General features: G+C 34.6%; 1 protein-coding gene across 22 annotated transcripts in view; it reads left to right on the forward strand.

The window, feature by feature from the left end:
* The first annotated feature begins 3,030 nt into the window (after positions 1-3,030).
* The window catches only part of RCK (DNA helicase ROCK-N-ROLLERS), a 67,336-nt gene continuing 43,090 nt past the window's right edge, over positions 3,031-27,276 (forward strand). For 9 of the 22 annotated variants that reach the window (XR_016052231.1, XM_020665202.2, XM_020665207.2 and 6 more), the window contains exons 1-5: positions 22,042-22,255; positions 22,450-22,530; positions 22,620-22,806; positions 23,094-23,255; positions 23,448-23,685. Coding sequence is in view for 14 of the 22 variants with exons in the window: in XM_020665202.2 (XP_020520861.1) it covers positions 22,463-22,530; positions 22,620-22,806; positions 23,094-23,255; positions 23,448-23,685 (655 nt within the window). In the remaining 8 variants the exon portion in view is untranslated. Of the gene's footprint in view, positions 3,174-22,041; positions 22,256-22,449; positions 22,531-22,619; positions 22,807-23,093; positions 23,256-23,447; positions 23,686-27,276 lie in introns of those variants that run through there. The other 13 variants (XR_016052228.1, XM_006840983.3, XM_020665208.2 and 10 more) reach the window with 9 other exon arrangements.

Here is a 27,276-nt window from a genome sequence, read left to right on the forward strand (position 1 = left end):
GATATAAACTCAATAAAGAGAAAAAACAATAATAGCATCAAGTATCTATAACTCTGATACCAATAAAAGAAAGACCTAAAAACCAAGATCTTAAAACTTGATGCCATTGACATAACCATGCACTATGCTTGCGACTAAAAAATAAAATTGCTAGAAATACAAGAGAAGAGCGTTGAAGATTACCTCAACTGGGCTTATTATACCACACACCGAGTCACCACCATCCGATGGTGCTAGATCAATGATCTTGCTTCAATCTCAAACAGGGAAAACAAGTTTAGGCCAAGCCACACCAATAGAACATGAACTTGTTTGATCACAAACTCAAACCCTAGGTGAATTCCCTTAGCAACCTAGTTTGAGAGAGATGAACTCTCTTTTTGCTAAACCCTAAAACCCTTAACCATAAATCCATAGTTAAGACATAGAAGAGAGAATAAATACGTAACCTAAACCCTTATGTTCTTTCACAATATGGGAGAGAGAAAGAGATCAAACATGAGAGAGATAGAAAAATAAGGTGTAGAGATTTTGGGTAGAGACAATCTTTTTTTTATAGGCTTGAATAAGATTAGGGTTCCTTATTTTTTTGGCTTTTATCTTCCTATGAGATTGGGTAACTTATGGGGTGAGAGATCTGAGCCATCCATTCTATAGATGGGCCGCCAACATTATGAAAGGTGCATGAACCCTTATCCCCATTCATAAACTATCGTTCCATCAATAGAAAATAAGTTAAATTAATTTTAATTAAATATTGTGCATTCCATAAAATAACACATCTTTACACATAATTTCTATAAAATCTATCAAAGATATATCAAGTCAATATCTACTTTCATATTAAGTCAATATATGGTCAATACATACTCAATCCATAATTTTACCACATATCACAATTTAAAGTTACCAAAACATAAGATCATATGGACCACAAAACAAAACTTTCCATAAAATAGAAAGTAGTAAGAGGTGAAGCATGCCACCCATGGGACGCACATGTGGGCCCCACCTTTTAGAAACATGGTAGGCCCATGTGCATAATAGGCCCAATGATTATTATTTTTTATGCATTTAAAATTAACAAAATAATTTTTAGTGAATATTAAAATATTGTAAAATCAATATCTTTTAATTTTATAAATCCAAAAATTATAAATAAAATATCGAAAGGTTCATAAAAATTCAAATAATTATAAAATAATCATTATCATAAAACAAACACAATTAAATTAATTTGATGAGAAATGAATCCATATGGTTTGGGAATTAAATCAACAATCATAGGGCACTCTACCTTCAACTGTGGACTATGGACCATATTTGCTTTATTAGACTGATCTAGTGTTTTTCATGACCCATAGTCCCAGCAGGGGCTCATTAGTGGATCACCAAAGTTTAGCTGATGAGCCAATGGGTCGCAATCCCAGTCTATGGATTACAGGTCCTCCCCTAAAGACGAATCCAGGTCACCAAAGACCTAATGTGACCACAACTCTATGGTGTATAGGGGGATCTCTCACACATGCATGTATGCTTCACCCTAAAAGTTAGATTTTTGGCTTTCCCGAATGATCTATCGATATGCATGCCATGTGATGGCATATGGATGAGGTTTTGGGCCCCATCTTTGTAGGCTACCATCATACATAAGGGTCACAGTCCATCGGCTCACTCATCCAGGTATGTTCTTCGATCTCATCAAGGGCTAACCCTTAAACCCTCATCGGTTTGTTCTTCATGCCTAGGTAACATGAGTTTTTCCCAACCGACTAGCCTAGATCGCCAAGCACGGTCTGGTATCTGCAAACATCGTTTGCATGGTATAGTCCATGAGAGACCACACTCCCACTGAATTCATGTTCCATTATATCATTTCATTTTATAAGCACTCATAAGGCATTTAAAAGCCACATAAACCCAACAGATTCATTATTTACTCTCATCTAGCACGAGCCATCTATACTTGGCTTTTACCCACTGTTTTCATCGTAAAAGTTCATCTCTCTCCCATTTTAAAGCCAATTAATTAGTAATAAAGTATGTATAAAGTGTAGATACCCCTCTCTGGGCTGAAAGAATTGGTATCATAGGAACCTTGACCCATCCACGTCCTTAAACCGTAAACTTACCTTCATAAACTGGCCCGTATACAGCTCTAACACCCAAAATCTTGAAAACCAACACCCAAAGGAACCTTGACCCATCCACGTCCTTAAACCGTAAACTTACCTTCATAAACTGGCCCGTATACAGCTCTAACACCCAAAATCTTGAAAACCAACACCCAAAGGTCTTAGCCTTGTATGCATTCCTAAAGTCTGTCATTTGGGGCCGAATGAAGTCTCAAATTGAATTGGACATCATAAGCTTTCCAACAAATCAAGAATTATTTGAATATATTGCACGGTTTTAAAGTTACAGCATGAGATAATTTGTTTGCTTGAAATACGATTTTGGTCACCCTATGCCAATGCCACCAACAAGGCCATTAGGGAAACCGATGTTGAGGTTCCTTGGCGGTAAAGAACGCCAACACACGCATCAGTGGGGGCAATGTGGCTTAATCAAATACCGAATGTCAACCACAATGACGATGAATCATTAGCGAGAGCTCAATCCCTTAAAATTTGTCTCAAAATGTCATGATTATCAGCAACAGATGCTCCCACGGCAGCGTAGGAGAGAACAACATCATCAGCAATAGTTCCCCAACAACTTGAGAAACTAACAGAAAATAGGGCCCGGAGCTTCACGAGACTAAACCGTCTAGGGCAATAATGCGAACATCAATGCCACCAACGCTAAACAAAGCTCAAATCTGACCCTTGAACCATTAATGATGGTCCAGACACTGTACAACAGTGATGACACTGCCAGAAAGACAACCCTACACGTTTGCAATAATATTTTCATTAAATGGAGTGAACCATATCATTGGTAAAGGAATGATTAGGGCTAAAATGATTGGCCCCTACAACATCAGCATTGTTCACACTATTTTGAAATAATTAGTATTGTTAAAGTTTCACATCAATGGTGGCAACGCTGGGATTAACATCGCACTCACTGTCAATCAGGGACCTCATTCAAGTGACACTCCCTAAGGCCCCGTTTGGGTACCTCGATTGGACTCTCCAAATTAATGCTAGTTCTTGACAACAAGATATCAGGTAGGCCAATCCATCTCTCTTCTTGGTCTTGGTCTCTCTCTTTTTTGTTTTGTTGGGCCTCTTTTTATGAGTGAGTTTTTGGGTATTATCTAACTTTTAGATGCTACGAATGTGATGTAGTTTTGGTCTCTCTCTACATTGTGGTGTGACATAGTTTTGAGTTTTGCTATATCAAAATTTTAGAGTATTTTTTGTTTATCTTTTCCATATTGATTGTGCAAGGCTAGATGATACTTGGAATAATACGTAAAAAGTAATCATCAAAAAATGAATATTCAGCTTCTAATCTTTTTTGATGTTTTTCAATTTGACGTGGAGCATTGATGTGGTAAGTTTGTGATGTTGATTTTAGCCCCAAAAAGATAATTTTTTATGTTGGGGTTTTTTAATTTTTTACCAAGCTAAATATGAGCAGATCTTCTATTCTGTACTTTTTCTCCTTGTTATCTTGTTAATGGCCTATTTTATTTTGTCTTTGAGAAAAGTTATTATGGTTGAATATTGTATATAATTGTAAAATTAATTAGAATGCGAGGCATTTCAATAGTATAAATTGAATGATTAAAAATAAATAAATAGAAGATTTGGCTGAGTTACGAGATTGAAATATTGCTGTCCATTCAATGGGTCATCAGGATCAATTTGCAGGACTCATATGGATTTTTGTGTATTGTTATCAATTGCTGAATTTTTATGCACTTTTGCATTTTTTCCTGATGCATATAAGGATGATTATCATGCGTAAGAGTTTGTTAATCATTTGGTGATATAGGAAATAAGCAATTGTCTACCATGGTTGCTTTATACTAGCAATTTTTGTGGAAGAAATTTGGGGTACATTGACGCCTAATATTGTTGAAGGCAAATAAAGCTGGGAAAGGAGCTAGGGTTGGGGTGGCAGCATCCCACATCGGAGCTAGGGTTGGGGTGGCAGCATCCCACATCTTACATTGAGGTTTTTATTCCCACCACTAGCACTATCCCACTAATACTTTAAAAAAAGCTAACTCCTGATCTACTTAAAAAAAGGTACACATTCTCACTACTAATACCATCCCACTAATATCTTCAAGAAAGCTAACTCCTAATTTACTTGAAAATAACGGGCAAGGGCTGTCTTCCTCGTTGACTTACCCAAAAACAAAAAAAAAGAATGCGATGAAGCAGTGATCAGGAAGTTATTATATTGTTGCTAGATACAGTCTCTTTTGGGTCCTTGGTTCCAAGTCTACTAACTTAAATGGTAATCACCTATTTCGAGATAGCGTGTTTGCATGTTGGTCAAGTTAAAATGTGCTTCTCATGAGGCCTCATTGCTGAGCATTCGGAGATGCATGTGGATATTAGGTCTTCAATTTTAGGCGTTTCTATATTCTTTAACTTCCTATAGACTTCCAACGTATAGGTCAACATGGTGACAACATTACCATTATTCTTTTCATTAACAAAGTTTCAACTTAAAACTTAATATTTTTTATTTGTATATGAGCTTTGTTTATGGAGGCATTTGTTAAAATATTGAGGAGTCCTCCTTAATGTCTTAAAATTTTGCCCTATTCTTTCCGTCATAAATATAAATCCTTATGTTTCCTCTTACTCTTTATATTGTTGTCTCCTTAATAGAAGCTTATTGCCCTTATATTTAATCAATTGCATTGTTCATGTGTCTCATATGACATTCCTGGTGCTGCAGTACTGTTCTTGTTATTTTTCACACTCTTGTCTTGCTCAATCGCATCAGTTTAGATTGTTAAGTTGGTGGTTATGTATGAAGGGCTCATGGTCTTTCTTGATGTATTGGTAGATTTGTCCATTCTTGCTATTGTTTTTTAGAGCTTCTTGATGGCATTTGTTTTGGTATATGTGAGCTGATATATATTTTTTTGGAAAGAATGGGATATATCGACTCATTGTAGCCCTTTTTAGTTGTATTTTATTAACATTTTAGTTTTTTTTGTCTTGCCCAAAAAACATGTACTAATATATCACGTCTTATCAGTATAGAATCATCCAGATGCTAAGGGGTGGAAAGATAAGCCCTTCCCATATTAGAATGCACTTAACATAATCATCAGCAAGGTAGTTGTTGTAGGATCTAGTGTTAGGACCCCATCAATGTTAGTGCAGGAGAGTCAAGAAGAAAGCTAGGCCCTAGTTAGAGGAGATGATATATCAACGAGGGGTTTAGGTATCGATATAGATGACGTGCTGGATGAGGAGGAGGATATATTTGAATCACCAATGCAATCATGTCCATATGACAAAGTGCCCAGGACTAAAGTTGTAAGGCTAAAGAAGAAGAGGACCCTGACTGACTTCATTGAGATCATATCGACGACTGTAGACAATCTGGGAGTGATAATGAATAAACGACCACGCAATCTACTCATAGCTCAAGTCGAAGAGGCCATGACAAGATCCGGGGCTCACAACCACAACTAGAATGGCTACAACTAAGGAAATTGTCCAATATGCGGATGTGATGACATTATTCTTAAATACGAGTGAAGAGGACAGAGCAAAATATGTTCTTGATGTGTATGGTGTGCATAGTTGATCACCATCTCCATAGATGCACTAATGTTATTCAATTCCTCCATTATTGTGTCCTCAATACTTCTTTTGAAAATGGGTTAATAACTTCAACTTTTGGTTGAAATGCCCAATATTGGATGGGCATAGTGTAATTATTTTTAAAGTTGAATTTGATGATGGGGAATTACATATATTTTTGTGTGATGGGTTATTAACTTCTAAAGCTTGATCATGGTAGTTTCTTCTAAACAAGATCTTGGTGCAAACTAACTCTCTTTATCTTGACATGGACTTTGGAGTGTATTGTATGAAATAAATGTGAATGGAATGGTATTTTATTTTATTGTTTGTTACAGGTTTTGAAAATTTATTGTATGTACTATAATTATTGTTATATGTTATTCATCAGTGTGGCTGCATGAATTAATAAATGTAGGCATACATTCAATATGTTTCTTGGGAATTTGTTTGGTACATGTCATTCATTAATGTATGTATATATTTGACATTAAATACTATTAAAAATCCAGGATGTCTATTCTAATTACTTTACCAGATGGTCATGTTTACAGACATATCAATTGGGCTCCCGAACGTGACAAAATCATGTTCAAAATCATAGTTGAAGTGGGTGGTACGAACCTTAAAAGAAGGACATGATAGAAGATAGCCTACATTATGCGTGAACCGTAGGGGCCCATGTTCACCATAGATAGACTCGAATTTAGGGTTCAATCATTGGAGTATTTGTATATAAATGTTAAACAACTCTTTGATCGACCTAGTTTCTAATTCGATGAAGGTAGAAGGAAAATATCCGAACTCAGTTGGGAGGAGTATATTCAGGTTAATGAGGCAGCTACAAGGAAGTTTGGCAAGGTCCTACCACCTATGCACCTTATGGACTTGGCTTCTGCAAATGTCATGTATTAGTGGATTTCTATTGTGGTTTAAATTAGAGCATAGTAGATTGCAAGCACTTAACTTAATTAGAAGGAATTGTATGCTCTTGAACGTGCAGAGGTTGTGCTTGATTTTTGTATTGTTCGGATACAAGAAAGTAAGCAACAATTTATTTGAATTCACATATAAAACTATCCCTTCTCTCTTTGCTTTTTCTAGCTTTAATACTTAGAAATTTATTGCAAATCTAAATCCCTCTTTGAGAGAGAGACATCTTCTATGGCTTTTCAAAGTTATATGGACAAAATTTTTATTGTGCAAGGATGTAAAAGAGAGAGAGAGGGAGAGAGAGAGAGAGATTATTAAAATCCGGACGTTTCATTCAGATCCAAATCAACAATGAAAGAAACAAACTTATAATTCAAAATGCAACTTAGAGCTGAATCACCCCAAATGGTCCTTATCACCCAAGGCCCAAAAATCGCCCCAAAGGACCCTTATCAAACTCCAATTAACTATTTTTTCTAAAAATATTAGATATTTATTAAATATCTATCTTTAAGAGGTATTTTAGACAGAGAACATTTTTTAATATATTGAATGAAACTTCTCTGAAATTAAATGTAAAGTAATAATATAAAAATTGCAACTAAATTTCTATGGATTGACATCTTCCAGTCAATCCAAATAATGGATAGGACTGTCCATGTTTCTTATCAGGTGCTATCACCAAGGACAAATGATTTCTAGTATAAGCCAATCCGAGGTTAGTCCAATCCATGTACCCAAATGGGCCCTAAAACAATATTTTCATTAATAGACTGATATGTAGTAGGCACACCATAATGATTGAGGATCAATGTTGGCACAACTCTGAAATGATTACATGGTGCCGAGTACCAGCATTGCCAGTGGCAATGTTAGCATGGGAACCCCTATCGCTGCTAACCGGTGGCTCTGATTTGGTTAAAATGTTCTGGCACTATTGAAGGGTCGTTCCTCTATAAATTGGGGTCCTTGCCCTCAATTTTGGTAGATTCTAGCCAAAACTTTGTCGCATTTGGCACTCTTCCTGAGCCTTTCAAAACCCTAAGTGCAAACTTTAACTTTGGCATCCTCCATATCTCCAACGTCAAATTCTAAATCTGAAAATTGAATGCCTAAAATCCATTCTGATACCGATCAATCCACCCAACAGATTTCCAGGAACTAGAGGAAGTTGGCACACTTATATTTGATCTCAAGTGGCCACCTACACCACTTGTCGGGCTTGGGGCCCGATTGATGTTATTCTTCTTTTCTTGTCCTTTATTTCACTTCAATCTTTTTCCAAATCTCTCCTCTTGCTTGAAATGGATTTCTAAACTTCTTTTAGCGGATTTCCCTTTTTTATTTTTTTTACCTCCACCAGCCATCACCACCGGTGATGTATAAGAGAGTGGTCTAACAACCAAGCTTGGTGTGGGTGATAATTCGACAACCTAAATCCTATCTCTGAATGATAGGCTCAAGGTCAAGGTCGCTTATCGGATTTCCATTTTTTTGAAATCAAGCATAAACAATTTGGTGCTCACCATGGGGCCTTCAAGTGGTGGGGCATTAAAGCTATGAAATACCCTGGATCTCGATTCAAGGGGTAGTATCATGTGAAAGTCTGCTTCCTCTTAATCTAATGAGTTTTTCTAGCAAAGTGGGAGTCCAGGACGGATGTTAAGCATCTTAACGTGGCCATTGCAATTAGCAATACTGGATTGATGCCCTCTTGAAATTTAGGTTTGTAGAGTGCATTATGGGAAACATTGCTAGTGCTAGGGCCATTGTCGCCATTTTCTCTCATTTGTTCAAGTTCCTATTGATATTGTTTCTTCATAATTGAGGGGAAAAGCCTGAAAAATTTAGCCACATTCTGGGTAATGCAAGCGATGTGTTGTCAATGCTAAAACTGGCCTTTAGATTTTTCCAGTATGGCATGTGCTTAACATTGTCACCCATGATGATCAAGTCTTCAGTGCTACCACGAAAATTCTCGTTCTCTTTTATTTTCAGTTTAGATAGTTCTTGGATTATTTTTAGCTTTTTTCCTTACCATAAAAAGAAAAACTCTCAAGGCAACCCTACCCTAACTGCACTTCCGATTGAATCACTATCGACCAGGGGCCCACCTCACTTGTGCTCACCTCCTATTGTTCACCTTACTTACGGTCGCCTACCCCCCATTCTAGTGGTCGACTCGTGGTGCACCCCACTTGGAATGGAACGTAGGTAGTTTTCACTTTCTTTGATTGTGCACTTTGCTTGTTGACCACAGTTCTCCAGCATGCGCTTGTGCTCCATTACATACCTCATCACACACTCAAACACAAAAAGAAATCCTTTTCCAAACGATCTTTCGCAAATCCTGGATCCGGCCTTATTGCTTTCGAGATGAGCTCGTAGTTCTTAGATGAAGGGTAGTTAGGAGAGTGGGTCCTCAGCAGAGCGCACCCACTGAATATTTCCCTACCTCTAAGACACCCCACGATACTTACGACAGAGCTGCTCGCAAGAGGTCCCAGACTAAAGGTGAGCATACCCCTGCCGTAACTCATTTCGAATTTGCCCTTAGTTAGGATACCCCAACATTATCTTACCCATAAAGACATACAATTACCTAGTGATTTTGATTGTTTTTGCCTGTAGTCTAGTTTAGAAAGATGTATTTTGACCAAGACGAAATAATGCAGGATTCAAAAAAAAAAAAAAAAGAGTACCTGTTTCAACAAAGGGTGGGAAGTTGAAGGACTGTTTATCATGGTAATAGATGATCCTTTAACTTCAACAAAGCAATAAACATTGCCAACCTTAGGGGATGATAGGTCAAAGCGATGGACTAATGGGATATTTAGGGCAACCTAGGGGGGGCAAGAGATGTATATAGAGAGATAAGAGGAGCTAGTAGGCAAGATAGGGTGATAGAGGAGACAGAAAGGGGCCTCAAATCCCCAATGACTTACCACTTCGAGAATGGGGTTGGGGTCTTATTGCCCGAACTAAAGTCTAGGCTTCTATTCTTACCAACAAATGAAAAAACCACTAACAATTTAAAAAATGGGTAGGGGCTCGTCATCCCCATTGAATTACCTAAAAAAGGAGGAGACAGAAGGGGCCTCTGGGCTAGTGAGAAGGCTTGATAACTTGGTGAAGGAGGGCTACGAGGTAGACAATTTTGGAGAAAAGGGTTAGAAATGGAAGCAGTTTTACAAGGCTTTCGCATTCATCATTAGGAATTTCGCCTATTACTTGTGGAAGGTGATTCTCTTAATGCTATCAATTTGGTGTAATAAGGATTCTCGATCACCATAGATGTTGCAAGTAAATGGATGGAGCTCATGGATATTAGTCATTAGTTGCAAGTATCCTTTCATCATGTATATCAGGAGGCAAATGAGATAGCAGATGGCAAAGCGGGTAGTTCACTTGGGTGGATTGATTATTTCTGAGACTTTAGATTTTTAATATTTATTGTAATTCTGTTATATGCTCTATTACAAATTAATGAAATCATAGTTTCATTGTCAAACAAAAAAAAAAAAAAAAGGGAAAGGGAGATATAACGGATAAGTTATAGGAAATTATATATATTTCTTAAATAAATTAAGATTCTAAAAATCCAAAAAGAAAACTCTAGATATTAAAAATCCAAAATTGTTTCAACAAAACTTCAAACTTTGAAAATCTATAGTTGTTCTATATTTTCCTATAAACTTGGGATTGTGGAGATCCAAAGCTTTTACTTAAAAGAACTTTTTTGGCTAAATATTGGATTTTCAATATCCGAAGATCTTTTGCTTATTTTTGCCTTCAATAGTATTCTTGCACTTAATGGGCTTTAATAAACTTCAAATCTTCAAAATCCAAAATACGATTATTATTTTTTTTCCATTTTCTAGAACAATGAACAAAATTGAGTCCGCCTATAATAAGATATTATATCCACGTTAATAAACCCCCCCCCTTCCCCCGCCTCCACTTTTTTTTTCTTTTTTTATAGAATGAAAGCTCATGTTTCTCACTATAAATGCCCCCTTTATTTTCCCGCTTTTAATCAAGTCAATCGAGTTCGTTCATGTTTTAAAAGGCAAAAAACGAAATTACAAGCCTAAGCAGAAGCTAAAGCATATTTTTATTGGAATGAAAAGCAACAGCTAAAGCATCGCTCTAAATGTAAATCTAAACTCCATTTTCATTATTTCATAGTTAAGGTACCTGAATTGATCAGTGTTTTCTGCTTAAACTCGCATTTCTAGTTTGAATTTCCCATGATCAGCCCTAAATATTTGGCTAACGAGTTGTGTGGACTCAAATGTCATGTTTGTTTGCTGAATTCAATTGCAGTATTAGATCTTTGCATTTTCAATTTCTTTCACTCCATTTCTATCTCAATTACTATGTTTGAACTTTGAGTATTCAAAATCTGTGTTTGAAGAACATTATCTAAACTTTGCCTAGAATATCTAATGAAAGTACGGTTTGAATACATGCATCTCAATTCCTACTTATGTTTTCACTTTAATTCATTTTTAAGGCGAATTTTGAAGGTTGTTTTGCTAATTCATTTTTAAATTATGAGTTTCCAACTGGATTGGATCTATTAAAGTTAATGAGGTAATTGAAATATCAAGTCACACAAGAAAATATTGCATATTGAATGTGAGTTTTGTTCTTTTTTTAGAATGTGTGACTGTATTTCTACATACAACAAGAAACTGTCTTGAATTCCGTTCAATAAAGAGGCCTAAATCAGTTTATGCATGGTGTTTTTCTCCCTTTGACAAGGAACTATTGTTTATGCCTCCCTACCATTTGTGAATTAAAATTATGAATATTAATGCATTAGACATATCCAAGTTAGATATTAGCTAAGATGTCAACCTGCATTATAGATTGTATCGATTTATTGTTCGAATTGTTTAGATTGTTGGTCAGATTTATTTATACAACCATTAAATGTCACAAATTGAACTCAAATAACATGGTTGATTTCAAATTTAGATATTAATTTTGTGCACTTGAAAGATGATTATGTCTATTTCAAACTCACTTGTTTACATAACCATATAAATATGTATATTTGCTTTATTTTATGTTAAAACATTTACTTGCATTACGATTTAATATCACAATATGTCAAAGTTTGTGTTTTTTTTAAAATTTAGAACGAAAGGTCATGTTTCTTACTATAAATACCTCTTTTATTTTCCCGTTTTCAATCAAGTCAATCGAGTCCATTCACATTGAAAAGGCAAAACAAAATCACAAGCATAAGCAGTAGCTAAAGCATTTTTTTTATCGGAATGAAAAGCAACAGGTAAAGCATTGCTCTAAATGTAAATCTAAACCCCATTTTCATTATTTCATTGTTAATGTGTCTGAATTCATCAGTTTTTCTACTTAAACTCGCATTTTTAGTTTGAATTTCCCATGATCAGCTTGGCTAACGAGCTACGTGGACTCAAATGCCATGTTTGTTTGCTAAATTCGATTGACATATTAGATCTCTGCATTTTCAATTTCTTTCACTCCATTTCTATCTCAATTAGTATGTTTAAGCTTTGAGTATTCAAAACCTGTGTATGAAGAACATTATCTCAACTTTGCTTGGAATATCTAATTGAAAGTACGGTTTGAATACATGTGTCTCTTAATTCCTACTTGTGTTTTTACTTGAATTCGTTTTTAAGGCGAATTCTTAAGGTTGTTTTGCCATTTTATTTATTAAATTATGAGTTTCCAACTGGATTGGATCTATTAAGGTTGATGCATTTTCTGAGGTACTGAAATATCCGGTGACACAAGAAAATATTGCATATTTAATGAGAGTTTTTATTCTTGTTTTAGAATTGGTGACTAGATTTCTACATACAACAAGAAACTGGCTGGAAGTCAGTTCAATAAAAAGCCTAAATCAGCTTATGCACGGTGTTTTTCTCCCTTTGACAATGAACTATTGTTTACGCCTCCCAGCCATTTGTGAATTAAAATTCTGAATATCAATGCATTAGATAAATCCAAGTTAGATATTAGGTGAGATGTCAAACTTGCATTACGGATTGTAGCGATTTTATTGTTTAGATTGTTGGCCAGATCTACTTATGCAACTAGTAAATGTCTCAAATTGAACTCAAATAACATGGTTGATTTCAAATTTAGACACTAATTTTGTGCATTTGACAGGTGGTTTTGTCTATTTCAAACTCACTTGTTTACATAACCATATAAATATGTATATCTGCTTTATTTTATGTTAAAACATTTACATGCATATAAGTTTACGATTTAATATCACAATATGTGCAAGTCTTATCACTGAATCATATTCATTTCATATGGAAATGGTACTTGAAATTTGAGCATTTGATGGGGATTCTTCTTAATATAGTTCAAACATGTATTGCGTTATACATGTTAACTTCCTTATTTCTATATTCATTCATCTGGAGAATTATCTATGTTTGCCATAGATAAATCACAAACACCAGGATTTATGACTAGATTAGATTTATTTAAATTTGAAATACTCATTAAAATTAACTTGGTTAGTTTAATAGCATGTTACAATCCATTTTATATGAATTTTGAATGTGTTTAACCAGCGATTATCTCAAACCTAACACATAGTATATGTGGAAAATGTGAAATGTTATTTTAATTCTTTGCATTTGTCATGTTAATATTTTTAATGAGATTTTACTTGGAAGTAATATATCATGTATATTATTTGTTTTATAAAAGCAGAAGTATTCACCAAAATGGTAAGTTTACATTGCAAACTTATACATTTTAAAACTAATTATCCAACTTTTATGTATTTTTATAATATATTAGTTAATTGTATATCTATAATGGAAACTTTCTAGACATGGAAATTGGTAGATAAATAAAAGTAAAAGTATATCAAAAGATTTATATGACATAAAGAAAACTTGGCAGATAAATAAGTAAAAGTATATCAAAAGACTTACATGATATAGGTAAACGTTCTAAATTTTAAAAATCCAAAAAAAAAGAGACAAAAAGAAAACTTTGGATATTAAAATCCAAAAATGTTTCAACAAAACTTCAAACTTTGAAACCTGTAGTTGTTTCTACATTTTCCTATAAACTTGGGATTGTGGAAATCCAAAGTTTTTTCTGAACATAACTTTTTTGGCTAAATATTGGATTTTCAATATCCGAAGATCTTTTGCTTATTTTTGCCTTCAATACTATTCTCGCACTTAATGGGCTCTGATAAACTCTCAAAATCCAAAATGCAATTATTTTTTTTCCATTTTCTAAAACAGCAAACAAAATTGCGTTCGCATGTAATAAGATAGAATATGCACGTTAATTACCTTTTTTAAAAAAAGAAAAATTTAGAATGAAAGTGCATGTTTCTCACTCTAAGTACCCCCCTTTATTTTCCTACTTTCAATCAAGTCGGTCGAGTCCGTTCACGTTTCAAAAGGCAAAAATGGAATCACAAACCTAAGCAACAGCTAAAGCATTTTTTTATTGGAATGAAAAGCAGCAGCTAAAGCATTGCTCTAAACATAAATCTAAATGCCATTGGCATTAATTCATTGTTAATATGCCTGAATTCATCAACATTTTTTGCTTAAACTCATATTTCTAGTTTGAATTTCCCATGATCACCCCTAAATATTTGGCTAACAAGCTGTTCAGACTCAGATGTCATGTTTGTTTGCTGAAATAGATTGAAGTATTATATGTTAGCATTTTCAATTTCTTTCACTACGTTTATATCTCAATTACTATGTTTTAGCTTTGAGTATGCAAAATATGTGTTTGAAGAGCATTATCTCAACTTTGTCTGGAATATCTAATTGAAAGTACGGTTTGAAAATATGCATCTCTCACTTCCTACTTATGTTTTCACTTTAATTCATTTTTAAGGTGAATTCTGAAGGTTGTTTTGCTAATCCATTTTTTAAATTATGAGTTTCCTACTAGATTGGATCTATTAAGGTTGATACATTTTGTGAGGTAACTAAAATATGAGGTCATGCAATAAAATATTGCATATTTAATGCGAGTTTTTGTTTTTTTTTTAGAATGTGTGACTGGATTTCTACATACAACAAGAAACTGGTTTGATTTCAGTTCAATAATGAAGCTTAAATCAACTTATGGATTGTGTTTTTCGACCTTTGACATGGAAGTATTGTTTATGCCTCCCAGCCATTTGTGAATTAAACTTCTGAATATCAATGCATCAGACATATCCAAGTTAGATATTAGCTGAGATGTCAACTTGCATTACAGATTGTATCGTTTTATTGTTTGAATTGTTTAGATTGCTGGCCAGATTTACTCATACAACCATTAAATGTCTCAAATTGAACTCAAATACCATGGTTGATTTCAAATTTAGATATTAATTTTGTGCATTTGACAGGTGATTATGTCTATTTCAAACTCACTTGTTTACATAACCATATAAATATGTATCTATGCTTTATTTATGTTAAAACATTTACTTGCATATAAATTTACGATTCAATATCACAATATGTCCAAGTGTTATTACTGAATCATATTCATTTCATATGGAAATGCTACCTGAAATCTGAGCATTTGATGGGGATTCTTCTTAATATAGTTCAAACATGTATTGCTTTATACATGTTAACTTCTTGATTTCTACATTCATTCATGTAGAGAATTATCCATGTTTGCTATAGATAAATCACAACATATGGGATTTACGACTGGATTGGATCTATTTAAATTTGAAATACTCATTAAAATTGACTCTATTAGTTTAATAGCATATTACAATCCATTTTATATGAATTTTGAGTGGGTTTAACCAGCGATTTCTCAAACCTAACTCACAATATATGGTAAAATTTGAACTGTCATTTTAATTCTTTGCATTTGTCATGTTAGTATTTTTAATGAGATTTTACTTGGAAGTAATGTATCTTGTATATTATTTTTTTGTTATAAAAGTAGAAGTATCCGCCAAAATGGTAAATTTATATTGCAAACTTATGCATTTTAAAACTAAATTATCCAACTTTTCTGTATTTTTATCATATATTAGTTTACAGTGGAAACTCTTTAGATATTGAAATTGACAAATAGATAAATAAAAATATATCAAAAGATTTATATGGTATGGAGAAAACTTGGCTGATAAATAAGTAAAAGTATATCAAAAGACTTATATGATAGAAAGAAAACTTCTAAAGTTTAAATAAATTAATAAATATTAAGGGGTGCAGTTGGCATACAGATGCATCTGTAGGTGTAGAGGTAAGGTGCACATTCAAATTTTATTATGGTATATATTTTGATATAAAATATTTTTAGGATTATCTCAAAATCTATTTTTATATCTAATTATAAAATATTAAGTTTAAAAAATGGTTAAAATCAAGTAGATATATAAACATCAGTGTTTAAAAAACCGCCGAGTCGAATCGGACTCGCCCGGTTCGACTCGAGAATCGGCCATATACGTCTCGAATTGCTCAAAAAATCGGGAATCGCCCGGTTCTAGAGAGAACCGGGCGATTCTGTATGGTGACTCGCCGATTCACTATACGAAATCGGCGAGTCCCGTGAAGAACACGGGCTGCACAGTGTTCTTCACGGGATTCTTCAAAATTTGTCATTTTTTGATCATTTTTCTTGTTTTTTTGGCATGTGATCGAATATGCAAGCTTTAAACAGCTTTTTCACGGATTAAATGGTTGAGAAATTTTGTGTTTTTGGATCACGAAAGTTACATTTTTAGGGTTTCCGCCTTTCCTTGTGTTTCATGCCAAATAGTGCATGAATATGTCAAAATTTGTAGCCATTTTAATGGTAAAGTTGTTCATCAAAACCTTCTGTTACGAATTTGTAATAATCGTTGAGAAAACAAAGTTATTTGGAGATTGAAGGCTCGGGTTCACAAAACCAGGTAAGAAGTTTGGGTTTTTTTCTTTTTTCACCATATGATTAATTTCACTGCATATTTTGAAGATAATGAATTCAATTTGTAGGGTTTTAATCTTTATTTTGTCTATTATGATTTAACATATTCAGTTTTATTTAATTTGGTCAATTACAGTATGATTTTTTAGATGAACACAATGATGTCTGTGAAAAAACAATTTTGTTGTGTTTTTTTTTTTTTTTTCGCCTTTCGATTTTTTGTTCATGATATATTACAAATAATGTGTTATATTTCTAGCGTTTTTAATCATTATAGTGTTGTTTATAATAAGATGTATTCAATTTGATCTGATTTATTCACTTTGAGCTTCATTTTTTAGATTCAATGACTGTTCTCTGTGAAGAACTGCGTTTTTTTTTTTTGCTCAATTTAATCGATTTGATTTGATTTATTGATGATTATGTGTTGAAAATTTAGGGTTTTGATTCCTTATATTGTTGTTTATCAGAAAATATACTCAATTAGATGTAATTTATTAGCTTAGAGGTGCATTTTTGAGTTAAAATGGCTTATGTGAGATGGCTTTGTGAACAACATAATTTTTTTTATTTTTTTTATTTTTTTTTTGTAATCCATGATCGAATTTTTGTAATACATGATCGATTTTTTTGTAATCCATGATCGAATTTTTTTTTTTTTTTTGTAATCCATGATCGAATTTTTTTTTTTTTTTGCAACCCATGAAAGAATTTTTTCTAATCCATGATCGAAATGTTTGTTTGTTTTTTTGTAATCCATGATCGAATTTTTTGTTTTTTGTAATCCATGAACGAATTTTTTGTAATCCATGATCGAATTGTTTTTTTCTTTTTTTGTAATCCATGATCGAATTTTTTGTTTTTTTTTGTTTTTGTAATCCATAATCTAATTTTATGTAATCCATGATCGAATTTTTTGTAATCCATGGTCGAATTTTTTGTAATCCATGATCGAATTTTTTGTAATCCATGATTGAATTTTTGAAAATTTGTGATTTTTTTTTTAATCCATGATCGAATTTTTTTTTTGTAATCCATGATCGAATTTTTTGAAAATTTGTGATTTTTTTTTTTAATCCATGACCGAATTTTTTGAAAATTTGTGACTTTTTTTTTTTTAATTCGTGATCAAATTTTTTGTTTTGTAATCAATGATCGAATTTTTTGAAAATTTGTTAATATTTTTTTTCAATCCATGATCGAATTTGTTTTTGTAATCCGTGATCGAATTTTTTTAAAATTTGTTGTACTTTTTTTTTAATTTATTTTTATCCCTTATCGAATTTTTTGAAAAATGATGATTTTCAGAAAATATGTGAAAATCGTGATAAGGTTTTGATTATCATGATGTATTAAACCCAATTTTTAATTTTTATTGTTTGAGTTTGCTGTACTATTTTTTTTTTTCCATGATCAAATTTTTTGAAAAATGATGATTTTTCGAAAAGATATGAAAATCGTGATAAGGTTTTAATTATCCTTAGGTATTAAACCATATTTTAAATTTTTATTGTTAAAGTTTATTTTGAAAATATTGTATGTTGATAGATTATTTATGCAAAAAAATGCATGTTATTATATTTTTAATGCAAAACTGTATTTTTTTAATCCGTTGTTAATGCATTTTTTAGTTGGAATGGCTGATGTTAGGTGGTTCCGTGAAGAATTGTTTTTATTATTAATTTTTTAATGCAAAAAATGTATGTTCTTGATTATTGAGTTGTATCCATGTTTGGAGCTTGCATTTTGTATTATATTATCCTGAATGTTTGTAATTGATATGTACAAAAATATTATTATCAATAGAGGTATTTTGTAATAACAAATAACAACAAATATGACTACATGAACTACCCGAACATATTATCACTACACATGGTGATTATTTTTGTTGTTGAACTGTCAGGTTAGTTTTTAACTTTTTACATCTTAAAACAGTTGAATCATGTCAAGATCTGAAGAAGACCCTGCATGGCAACATGGGGTCAGACTTAATCCCAACAAAAAAGACAAAATTATTTATAATTACTGTCAAAGAGTGATAAGTAGTGGGGTACATAGGTTCAAGAAACACTTGGCAGGGGTTAAAGGAGATGTTTCTGCATGCACTAGTGTCTTTAGTAATAGCGGCAATTCTTAATGCTAACAAAGGTAAAAAAATTGTCAAACATAGGATGAGTGGGGAGATAGCTAGTTTATATACGCCATTAAGCAGGAATGATACAGAAGAGCAATATAATAATGACCTAGAAGAGCAATATAATAATGACTTAGACATGGCCACAAGATTGAGTTTATACGAACAATATCAGAGGGAACGTGGGTTTAAAATGCCCGGTGGGTCTAGCTCAGACATGCATGGTGGGCCTAGCTCAGACATGCATGGCGGGCCCAGCTCTAGCATGTATGGCGGGCCCAGCTCAAATATGTATGGAGGGGTTGGTGACAATATGTATCAAGGAGAATCAGATGTTGAAGAAATTGTTTCTAGGTTACCTAAGAGTGCCAATATTGCAGGTCATGGTCGTAAAGACCCATTTCTCTCAAAGCCTAAGTCACAACAGATGACCCTAAAAGGCATGGTTAAAGGTACAAAAAACATGTTGGGGATATATGTTGGTAAATGGTTCTACGATAAAGGGATTCCCTTTTATGCAGCCAATAGCCCATATTTTCCACCTATGGTCAGTGTAATCCAGAGAGTCTGGGCCCCGGGTAAAACCCCCGACGGCATATGAGCTCAGTGGGCCACTATTAGATGAAGAGGTGGAGGAAGTTACAAAGTGGATTGAAGAATATAAACAGAGTTGGCTAAGGACAGTTGATTGGTTGAATAAAGTTAGTAAAATGGAGTTTTTAAACTTCTTGGCCTATTCTCCAAAAGGTACAGCTTTTTTGTCTAGCAAAGACGTATCAGGGATGAAGAATAATGCAAACTTCTACGTACAACTATATAATCAGATAGTGGAGGAGCTGGGAGATAAGTATGTAGTCCAGTTTATTACGGACAATGCGCATGCATGTGTTTCTACGGGCAGCAAGTTGATGGATAAGAGGAAGCATCTAGTATGGACCTCGTGTGCTGCACACAACATCGATCTTATGTTAGAGGAGATCGGTGAGATCAAAATTGTGAAGGAGACTCTAGAGGAAGCAAGGTTGGTATCGAGATTTATATACAACCACTCTAAAATTTTATTTATGTTTAGAGAACACTCTAAGAAAAAAGAGATAATCAAGCTTGCCATAACCTGCTTTGCGACCGATTACTTAGCTGTGGACTCCATTCGAGAATCTGAAGGTGCATTAAAGAGATTGTTTACCTGTGAAGAGTGGTTAAATGACCGCCTCTCGAAGTCCAGTATCGATATAAAAGTGGACAACATAGTCTCAAATAGGCGGTTATGATCTCGATGTTCTAGTGTTGTAGAGGCCACTGCCCCTTTGGTCACGGTGTTAAGAATGGTGGATGCTGACATGAAAGCTACCATGGGTATCCTTTATGAAGGTGTTGAGAGGGTGAAATCAGCTATTGGGGAGAAGTGTAGTTTTGCTAGCAAAGTGATCGAGATTATAGAAAGGAAGTGGAACACCAAATTTGGACGTCCAATTCATTATGTTGGTAAATAGATATTTATATTATTATAATGTTTCATTTTAAATCATTTTTTTATGAAATTGTAAATGACATTTTTCTATCTATATATTTTGTATGTTATTACTTCAACCTAAAATTTTTCTGTTTGACACCTGAACATCCCCACAAGATTATGGAAGGGGTTAGATACATTATTGCAAGGTTGGTGAGAAGCCATCGAAACCAAGTAGCAGCAATACAAGAGGTATTATTTAATGTTTGGGTAAGAACTTCATTGAGTTGTTATATTTGTGAGGAATAATGTACTAAAACGTAATATATTTGTTTTAGCTTGCTATGTATAAGGATGCTATAGGATCCTTCGGAACTAGACTTGCCAGGAATTCTCGAAGTATGATGGATCCAAGTTATCTCCTCGCCAATATTTTGTTCATTCATACATTTAATCTTATGAATTGTTCTTGCCCTTACAATGCCTTTTGCATTTTAATCCAACTGAATGGCAGGAGATATATAGTATTGATGCACCTCACCTAAAGATGACAACAATCAATGTGCTCTCCCAGACATGTTCTACTACTGACTGTGAGCGTAACTGGAGTACGTTCCAATGGTTACACGCTACTAGGAGGAATCGACTTGCTTCTGAGAAGCTTCATAAACTAGTGTACGTTCATTATAATTTAAACCTCCGAGAGCGATAAATAAGAAGGAAGCTTGAAGACTATGGGCCGATAGACTTAGACACAATATTTGTCACAGACACAGCAGACCAATGGGTAGTAGAAGAGGAGGAGTCAGTGTTGCACAAGAGAGCGTTCCTTGAGGCTATCGGTGAAGAAGATCTTGAAGAAGGTGATGAGCAGCATGAAAGAGGAAGCAGCCAGCCAACGTATCCACAATTCGTCGGAGATGTCGGTGATATTGCACCTAATGAGGGAGAGTGGGAAGGGGGTCTAAGAGAAAATGCGAGAGACGATGATTCTGAGGCCACCCTATCCCAGCCATATTATTCACATATCGAGTCCCAACAACAACAGTGTAGGGATGAGCACGACAGTGTAGGTGAGCATGAAGGATGGATAAGCTTCAGGGATTTTGGATTGGGAACACAACAAAACACTAACACTCAGGGATTTAGGTATAGTTAGACGCCTGCAAATATCGATGATTCGTTTTTAGATCGAATCAATGAATTGTCAAACGAATTCAATCAATGACATCAGCGTGACCAAGAAGAACAACAACGTCGTCTGTCATTTTATTTTTAGATCGTATGTTACTAATTGTATGCTTTTATTGTAGTCCATGTATGTTGATATACTTATTCCATGATAATTCTATGTTTATCTTTTTGTGTGATGTAAATTAAATACTGAATAGTAGTTCATGTAGGGAAAGAACATATCAATATTCGCATATTCATACAAAAACATGAAAATTCTTAATGGAGTACCCTCATTTCTTATTGAATTCCTAAAAAACAATATTTATAATGAGTTTTAATAATTTTTTCGGATTTTTTTGAAGCTTTATTCTGACCGATTCACGCGCTTCCCGATCCGAATCACCGATTCGTCGATCCGGATCGGCTTTTGAGGTGCCCGATTCAGGGTCACCGATCTGCTTTTTAAACCATTGATAATCATATTAAAATCTTGAAAATGGATGGCATAGATAATATGTAGTAAAATGTATTATTTATGAGATTTAATTTTTTTTTATTTTTCATAGTCATACATATGTCGAGATGATCAAGGTTTTTTAACATTAAAATAACCTTTTCCGAAAGATTTTTTGAGGCGCATCCGTGGTTCTACATTATAGGGTAGCATACTTATATAAACTTTTTCCATTATTAAGTAACATACGTTAAAAGTTGGAACTCTTCCTACATCTTTACCGCACGAAGGGAATTTGAAGCTTCGTTGCTCGTATAGCGGGTAACTATTGAAGTTCCCTCTCACGTGGAGCACACTCAGAAGAGAAACTAGACTTTAGCATTTGGAATTTTCCTTATTAAGCTCTGCAAATTTCTCGGCTTCTTGGCATTTGAAAGGAATTTTGTAATTTACAAAAAGTAAATGTCATTTGTGGAATTATTTGTTTGTTCTGATTCATTATTCACTAACACACTTTTGTTCTGAATTCAAAGTGATTACTGATTCTTTGATAATCATGAATTAATTTATGTTAGAATATACTTTTGTGAGAATTCATCATTTCAATGGTTTTCTAAATTGATTCATTTACTCTAATGTGGAGTACCAATAGGATCAATTCGGTTATGGATTCATACTCTTTGAAGTCAGTTTTGGATCTTCCAGCATCTTTCCAATCAACTTTTAATTTCAGGTATTGTACAAAAAATGAGATGGTGTTCTTGAATGCATGAGATTTCCTGATTGGTTTAAGGACCACTAATGATATTTCATTTTCAATAGCAGGTATTTCAATTCTTTGCAGAGTGACTGCTTTTCAGGCTGTTTTCTCTCAGATATCAACATGGTTATCTCAGCACCCACTGGGAGTGGTAAAACTGTGCTATTTGAGCTTTGTATTTTGAGACTTCTTTCTAGGTTCCTCACTCCGGAGGAAAAGTTCGTTCATATAAAAGGAATCTTCAAAACAGTAAGCTTCCTACAACTAGTTTTTATCGATTATATGTTTTCCATTTGTACTTTCAGAAGTTGAGATTGTTTGTTTGTGGAGAGATGATTCTACATTGTGTGAGAATATAATAGCATAATGATCTCATCTAGGAGATATCTTCTCTTAATGGAAATGGACATGTTCTTTCGCGCTTACCTTTTATTTTTTCTGATTTTGCGTACATGTAGTGTTACATTTATTAAGGATCAGAATTTCTAGGTCATATGGACTTAATAGAAACTAATTTGTTCTAATAATTATGGAAGATCTATATAGCGCCTTCAAAGGCCTTAGTCCAAGAAAAGCTTCGGGACTGGAACCAGAAGCTTGGTTCATGGGGAATCAAATGCTTAGAGCTCACAGGTGATAGTGAATCCAATGATGCGAACAACTTGCAAGAAGCTGATATCATTCTTACTACTCCGGAGGTTGGTATTCATCATCAAAGGAAACTGCAGAAAAAAATTTGTTTTTTTTTTGACGAATAATACTTTCTCTTATTCTTCTTCTCATTAAGAATGTCATTTTAATATGTATCTTATCTACCTGCGATTAGTTTTGCAGTAAATTATAAGTGATAGAGCACTTTAGGTGATGTTATTTATTTTTGATATATATAGAAGTTTGATGCTGTCACGCGGCAACGGATAAGGGATGGTGGCTTAAGTTTTTTTGGAGATATTGGACTCCTACTCATTGATGAAGTTCACCTTCTAAGTGATCCACGAGGAGCTGCTCTGGAAGCAATAGTTAGTAGAATAAAAATGCTTGCTCATAACCCTAAAATGAGTTTGAGTCCCATGGCTCATGTTCGATTTGTAGCTGTTTCGGCCACAATACCCAATATTGAGGATCTTGGTGAATTCTCTCACACTAATTCCATTGTCTTTTTTTCTTAATTTTTATCTTTCCTTGATCTTCTTATCCCAATCTTCATTTGTTGAGTTGATATACATCAGATATCCATCTAGTGGCAGTAACCTCTAAAAGTAACATGCTATTGTTTCTGATGTGTCATACAAAGCTACTATATTATCATTAGGGCGGTCCTTAATTATGAAAGTTAGAACATCTATTGGCATCAGTGTAGAATTAACTGTCCTGTCATATTATGCGATTACCAAATATTAAAAGTATTAATAGTAATAGCTGTTTTCTATAGTCATTAACAACTATATACCGCACCAAAAGATACATGTGAGATACTTAGGAGAAGTTGTCTTTTAGTTTGGAGTAATCCTTTGTGATTTTCTACACATTTTACCACGATCTTGAAATTCAAGAGTTATTTATAATATGCTATTGGTGCTTCTTGCTAGGTGTTCTCAAAAACTGTATTCTATTGTGGCAGTGTTCTGAAAGTTTATATTCTTTTATGCCCTTTCTGAAGTGAAATGTCTGTCGATGCTGCTGGCTTCTAGACCATCTAATACATAGTACTTGCAAGTCTCTCCAGTCATGTGACTGGTAGTATTATCCAAATATGTACTATGGAATCCAAATTGATGCCTATTTCATTTATTTTATCTACCGTCTCAGTTATGAAGAGTCATGGAAATAACAGGTTCAAAATCACAATCAATTCCTTTTTCAAATCTTGCTGCAGCTGCACGGGTCCTTCACGTGTGCTCACAAATAGAAAAAACCCTAGGAAAAAAAGAAAAGAAAAAAAGAGGTAGCTAACCAACTTGTGGGGAAGTCATAATTGATTTCATTGATCTATTAGCTACGCTGCACACAAAATTTAAAAAACCTAAAGGAGCATAAGTCATATAGTCTGCCGAGTGTTGTTCTTGCCAGGGTTCTGCACGCTCGTCCTTTTTCATTACTTAACTTTATGGGTTCAAGTCGTTCTATGTTAGTTTCCTCTGCTATTTATAATATTCCCATTTTGTCTCAGGTTGGTTAGCTATGTCCCCTTTTTACTTGTTCAATATATTTTTTGTTCCTGTCATTTCTGCCAATGTACAATTTTGTTGATGGTCTCATTCATGGTAGTTGTTTTGTATTCAACCCAAATGTCTGTTCTTTGAGGAGTTGGATGACTGGTCAATTCCTGGGACATGGCGCACATTTGGGCTCTTGTGCTACCTGAATTACAGCACTGCTCCTTGTTGCTCCGATTCTCCTCTCTGGCATTTTACTGCTATTTCATCTTGCTTGGTTCCTTTGCAGAGAGACCTCATATGTGGAGGACCAGGGGCCAACTCAAAACCACATCAATATGGCTCCCAATGATCTGAAAATTGTAGTGCAGATGAGACTGGGCTCATGACCTGGCTGTTTAAATTTCAAGAGGTTTTGACACTATTTGATGGATCATCTAGTACTGCCTTGCTTAAACCAGCTTACGCCGTGTATGAACTCCAAAGCATTACCAAATCAGCTCCGATCAGTATGAGACTTGGTCTGATGCATTTTTGGGGTTTTAATAGCTTATCATCCAAATTTCATGACAGGCTGATACCATTTGATTTAGAGTCCGACCAGGAGTTTGTGTTTGTTTTTGTTTTCTTTACGTACATTGTAACTGTCTTTAGTCAATGTTAAGTCCTGGGCATCTACAAAGGTAATGTTAAGCTCCTTCAACTAATGTATAAACTGTGTGCCCTGGCTGAATGAAATTAATGCAAAAACTGTGTGCCCAAGTGTGATCCCTACCTTGATGGAAAAGTTCATGACTGCACAAAATGGCCTCTTGTTTCCCACATTCTGGCAGGTAGGAGCTGAACGTTCAGAATCATCATCATCATTGTCATCAACCGAGCTTTATGCCAACTATTTGGGGTTAGCTACATGGATTTTGTTTCACCATTCTTCTCTATCAAGGGCATACCCTTAGTCAGACCTTACAGGGAATGCCCTAGCATGAGCATATAATATAGTTTCAGGATTCATGAAAAGATGTGGCTAAGTTTTACACTTGTGTCCTAACTAACAAAATCCTCCTTTGTCTGCACCTGAGAGTTGGGACCTCATGACCGGCCATGGCGGAGTTAGTTGAATGCTCAAAATAATGAAATTAGATATTGAATGCAATAGAATTGAATATATGTCCTAACAGCAAGAAAACTTCAAGGCCCACATGGTTGAGCTTGAGCTGTCACTTTCATAGTAGAGCTCACTAACCTAATGGCCTCCCATCCCTGCTTTTCCTCGAAATCCGAAGGCCTAAAAATAGTAAGCAAACTATGTACGGTCCTTACTGAATGACCTTAGACTGCATGTCATATACTTCTAGTGACATAAGCATAAACTGTGAAGTAAATCTTCCATATGGAATGTGCTGAATGCCGCTAAGCCAAGGGGACAACAAGCTCATAATATAGAACAAAAGAAGGTTGATAAAAAAGAAGAAGAAAGAAATGAATGAAATCATTGTGTTTCATTACCGACAATAGTGGAAGACTTCTTTAAAACAAAAAAAGGGTTTGTTCTGAGAATAAAAATAATTGGGGAAAGGGAATGTGAAGGTCTCTTCGCCAATGTCCTAAGTAGTGTTGTCTGGCTTTGATCATGTTGGCAAGCTCTTCGCCATGGGCCTTGGCAGCAGCAACCTTTTCTATCATCTTCTCCTTCTTCTCCCTCTGCTCAGCCAGCTGGCAGAGATCATTATTTCGTTCTTTGCAAAGCTGACAAACTTTTTCTACTGATTCTCTATGTTCCATTCTGACGGAGTCCACAGCTTCATGCTTGACTGTTGGCCCCCCCTTCGGCAACAGCAAGCTCCTGTTCTAACTCGATAATCCTCTTCTTCAAAATACGAACCTTTTATCACTTTACTGTTCTTTAGAATGCACACCTGTGGGATTGTGTTTCTGCTCATTAAGGGCTTCATTAGCTTCACAAAAGATGGGGTTGCATGCCTGGTAGATCTCCTCATATTTGGCAATGAGAGCGTTTTGCTACTTGGGTAGGAATTTTTTTACGTGTTCTGCATCCGGAGCAAGTACATCTATTTGTTTGAGAACTGCATTGGTAGAAATGCCTGTATCCTTGATTGCTTCTAACTATTTCTTCAAAAGTTTTCTCCTGACATGAACTGCTTTAGGGTGTGTTTGATATGTGCAATTTATGGGAGAGGAAGGGAGTCTCTCATTTGTATGGAAGGGCGTGGAATGCTGCCCTTCCAAAATCTCCTTGTTATCAAATGTGAAAGTGGGATGTTCCACTCCTACTTCCAAAATCTGTGTTATCAAACACACTCTTAAAGGGAAATTTGATAACCTCATCAAGCTTAAGACACATGCGTTTTCGCCCGTTTGCTTCTTGCCTATGGTGACTTCATCCTTGTCCTCTTCATCAGAATATCTTTGAAAGTTGGCTATGTAGAATTTCCTGGTGTATAAATTCAAACATTTCCTCTAATTAGGATCACCTCTATAGTACTTAGTACACCTCACTGCCAAATTACCTAACTGATGGCGCACTGATCCTATGGTCCTGCTG

This window comes from Amborella trichopoda, chromosome 3, assembly GCF_054954075.1.
Source record: "Amborella trichopoda isolate Santa Cruz 75 chromosome 3, AtrichopodaSantaCruz75HAP2 v2.0, whole genome shotgun sequence".
Taxonomy (NCBI): Eukaryota; Viridiplantae; Streptophyta; class Magnoliopsida; order Amborellales; family Amborellaceae; genus Amborella; species Amborella trichopoda.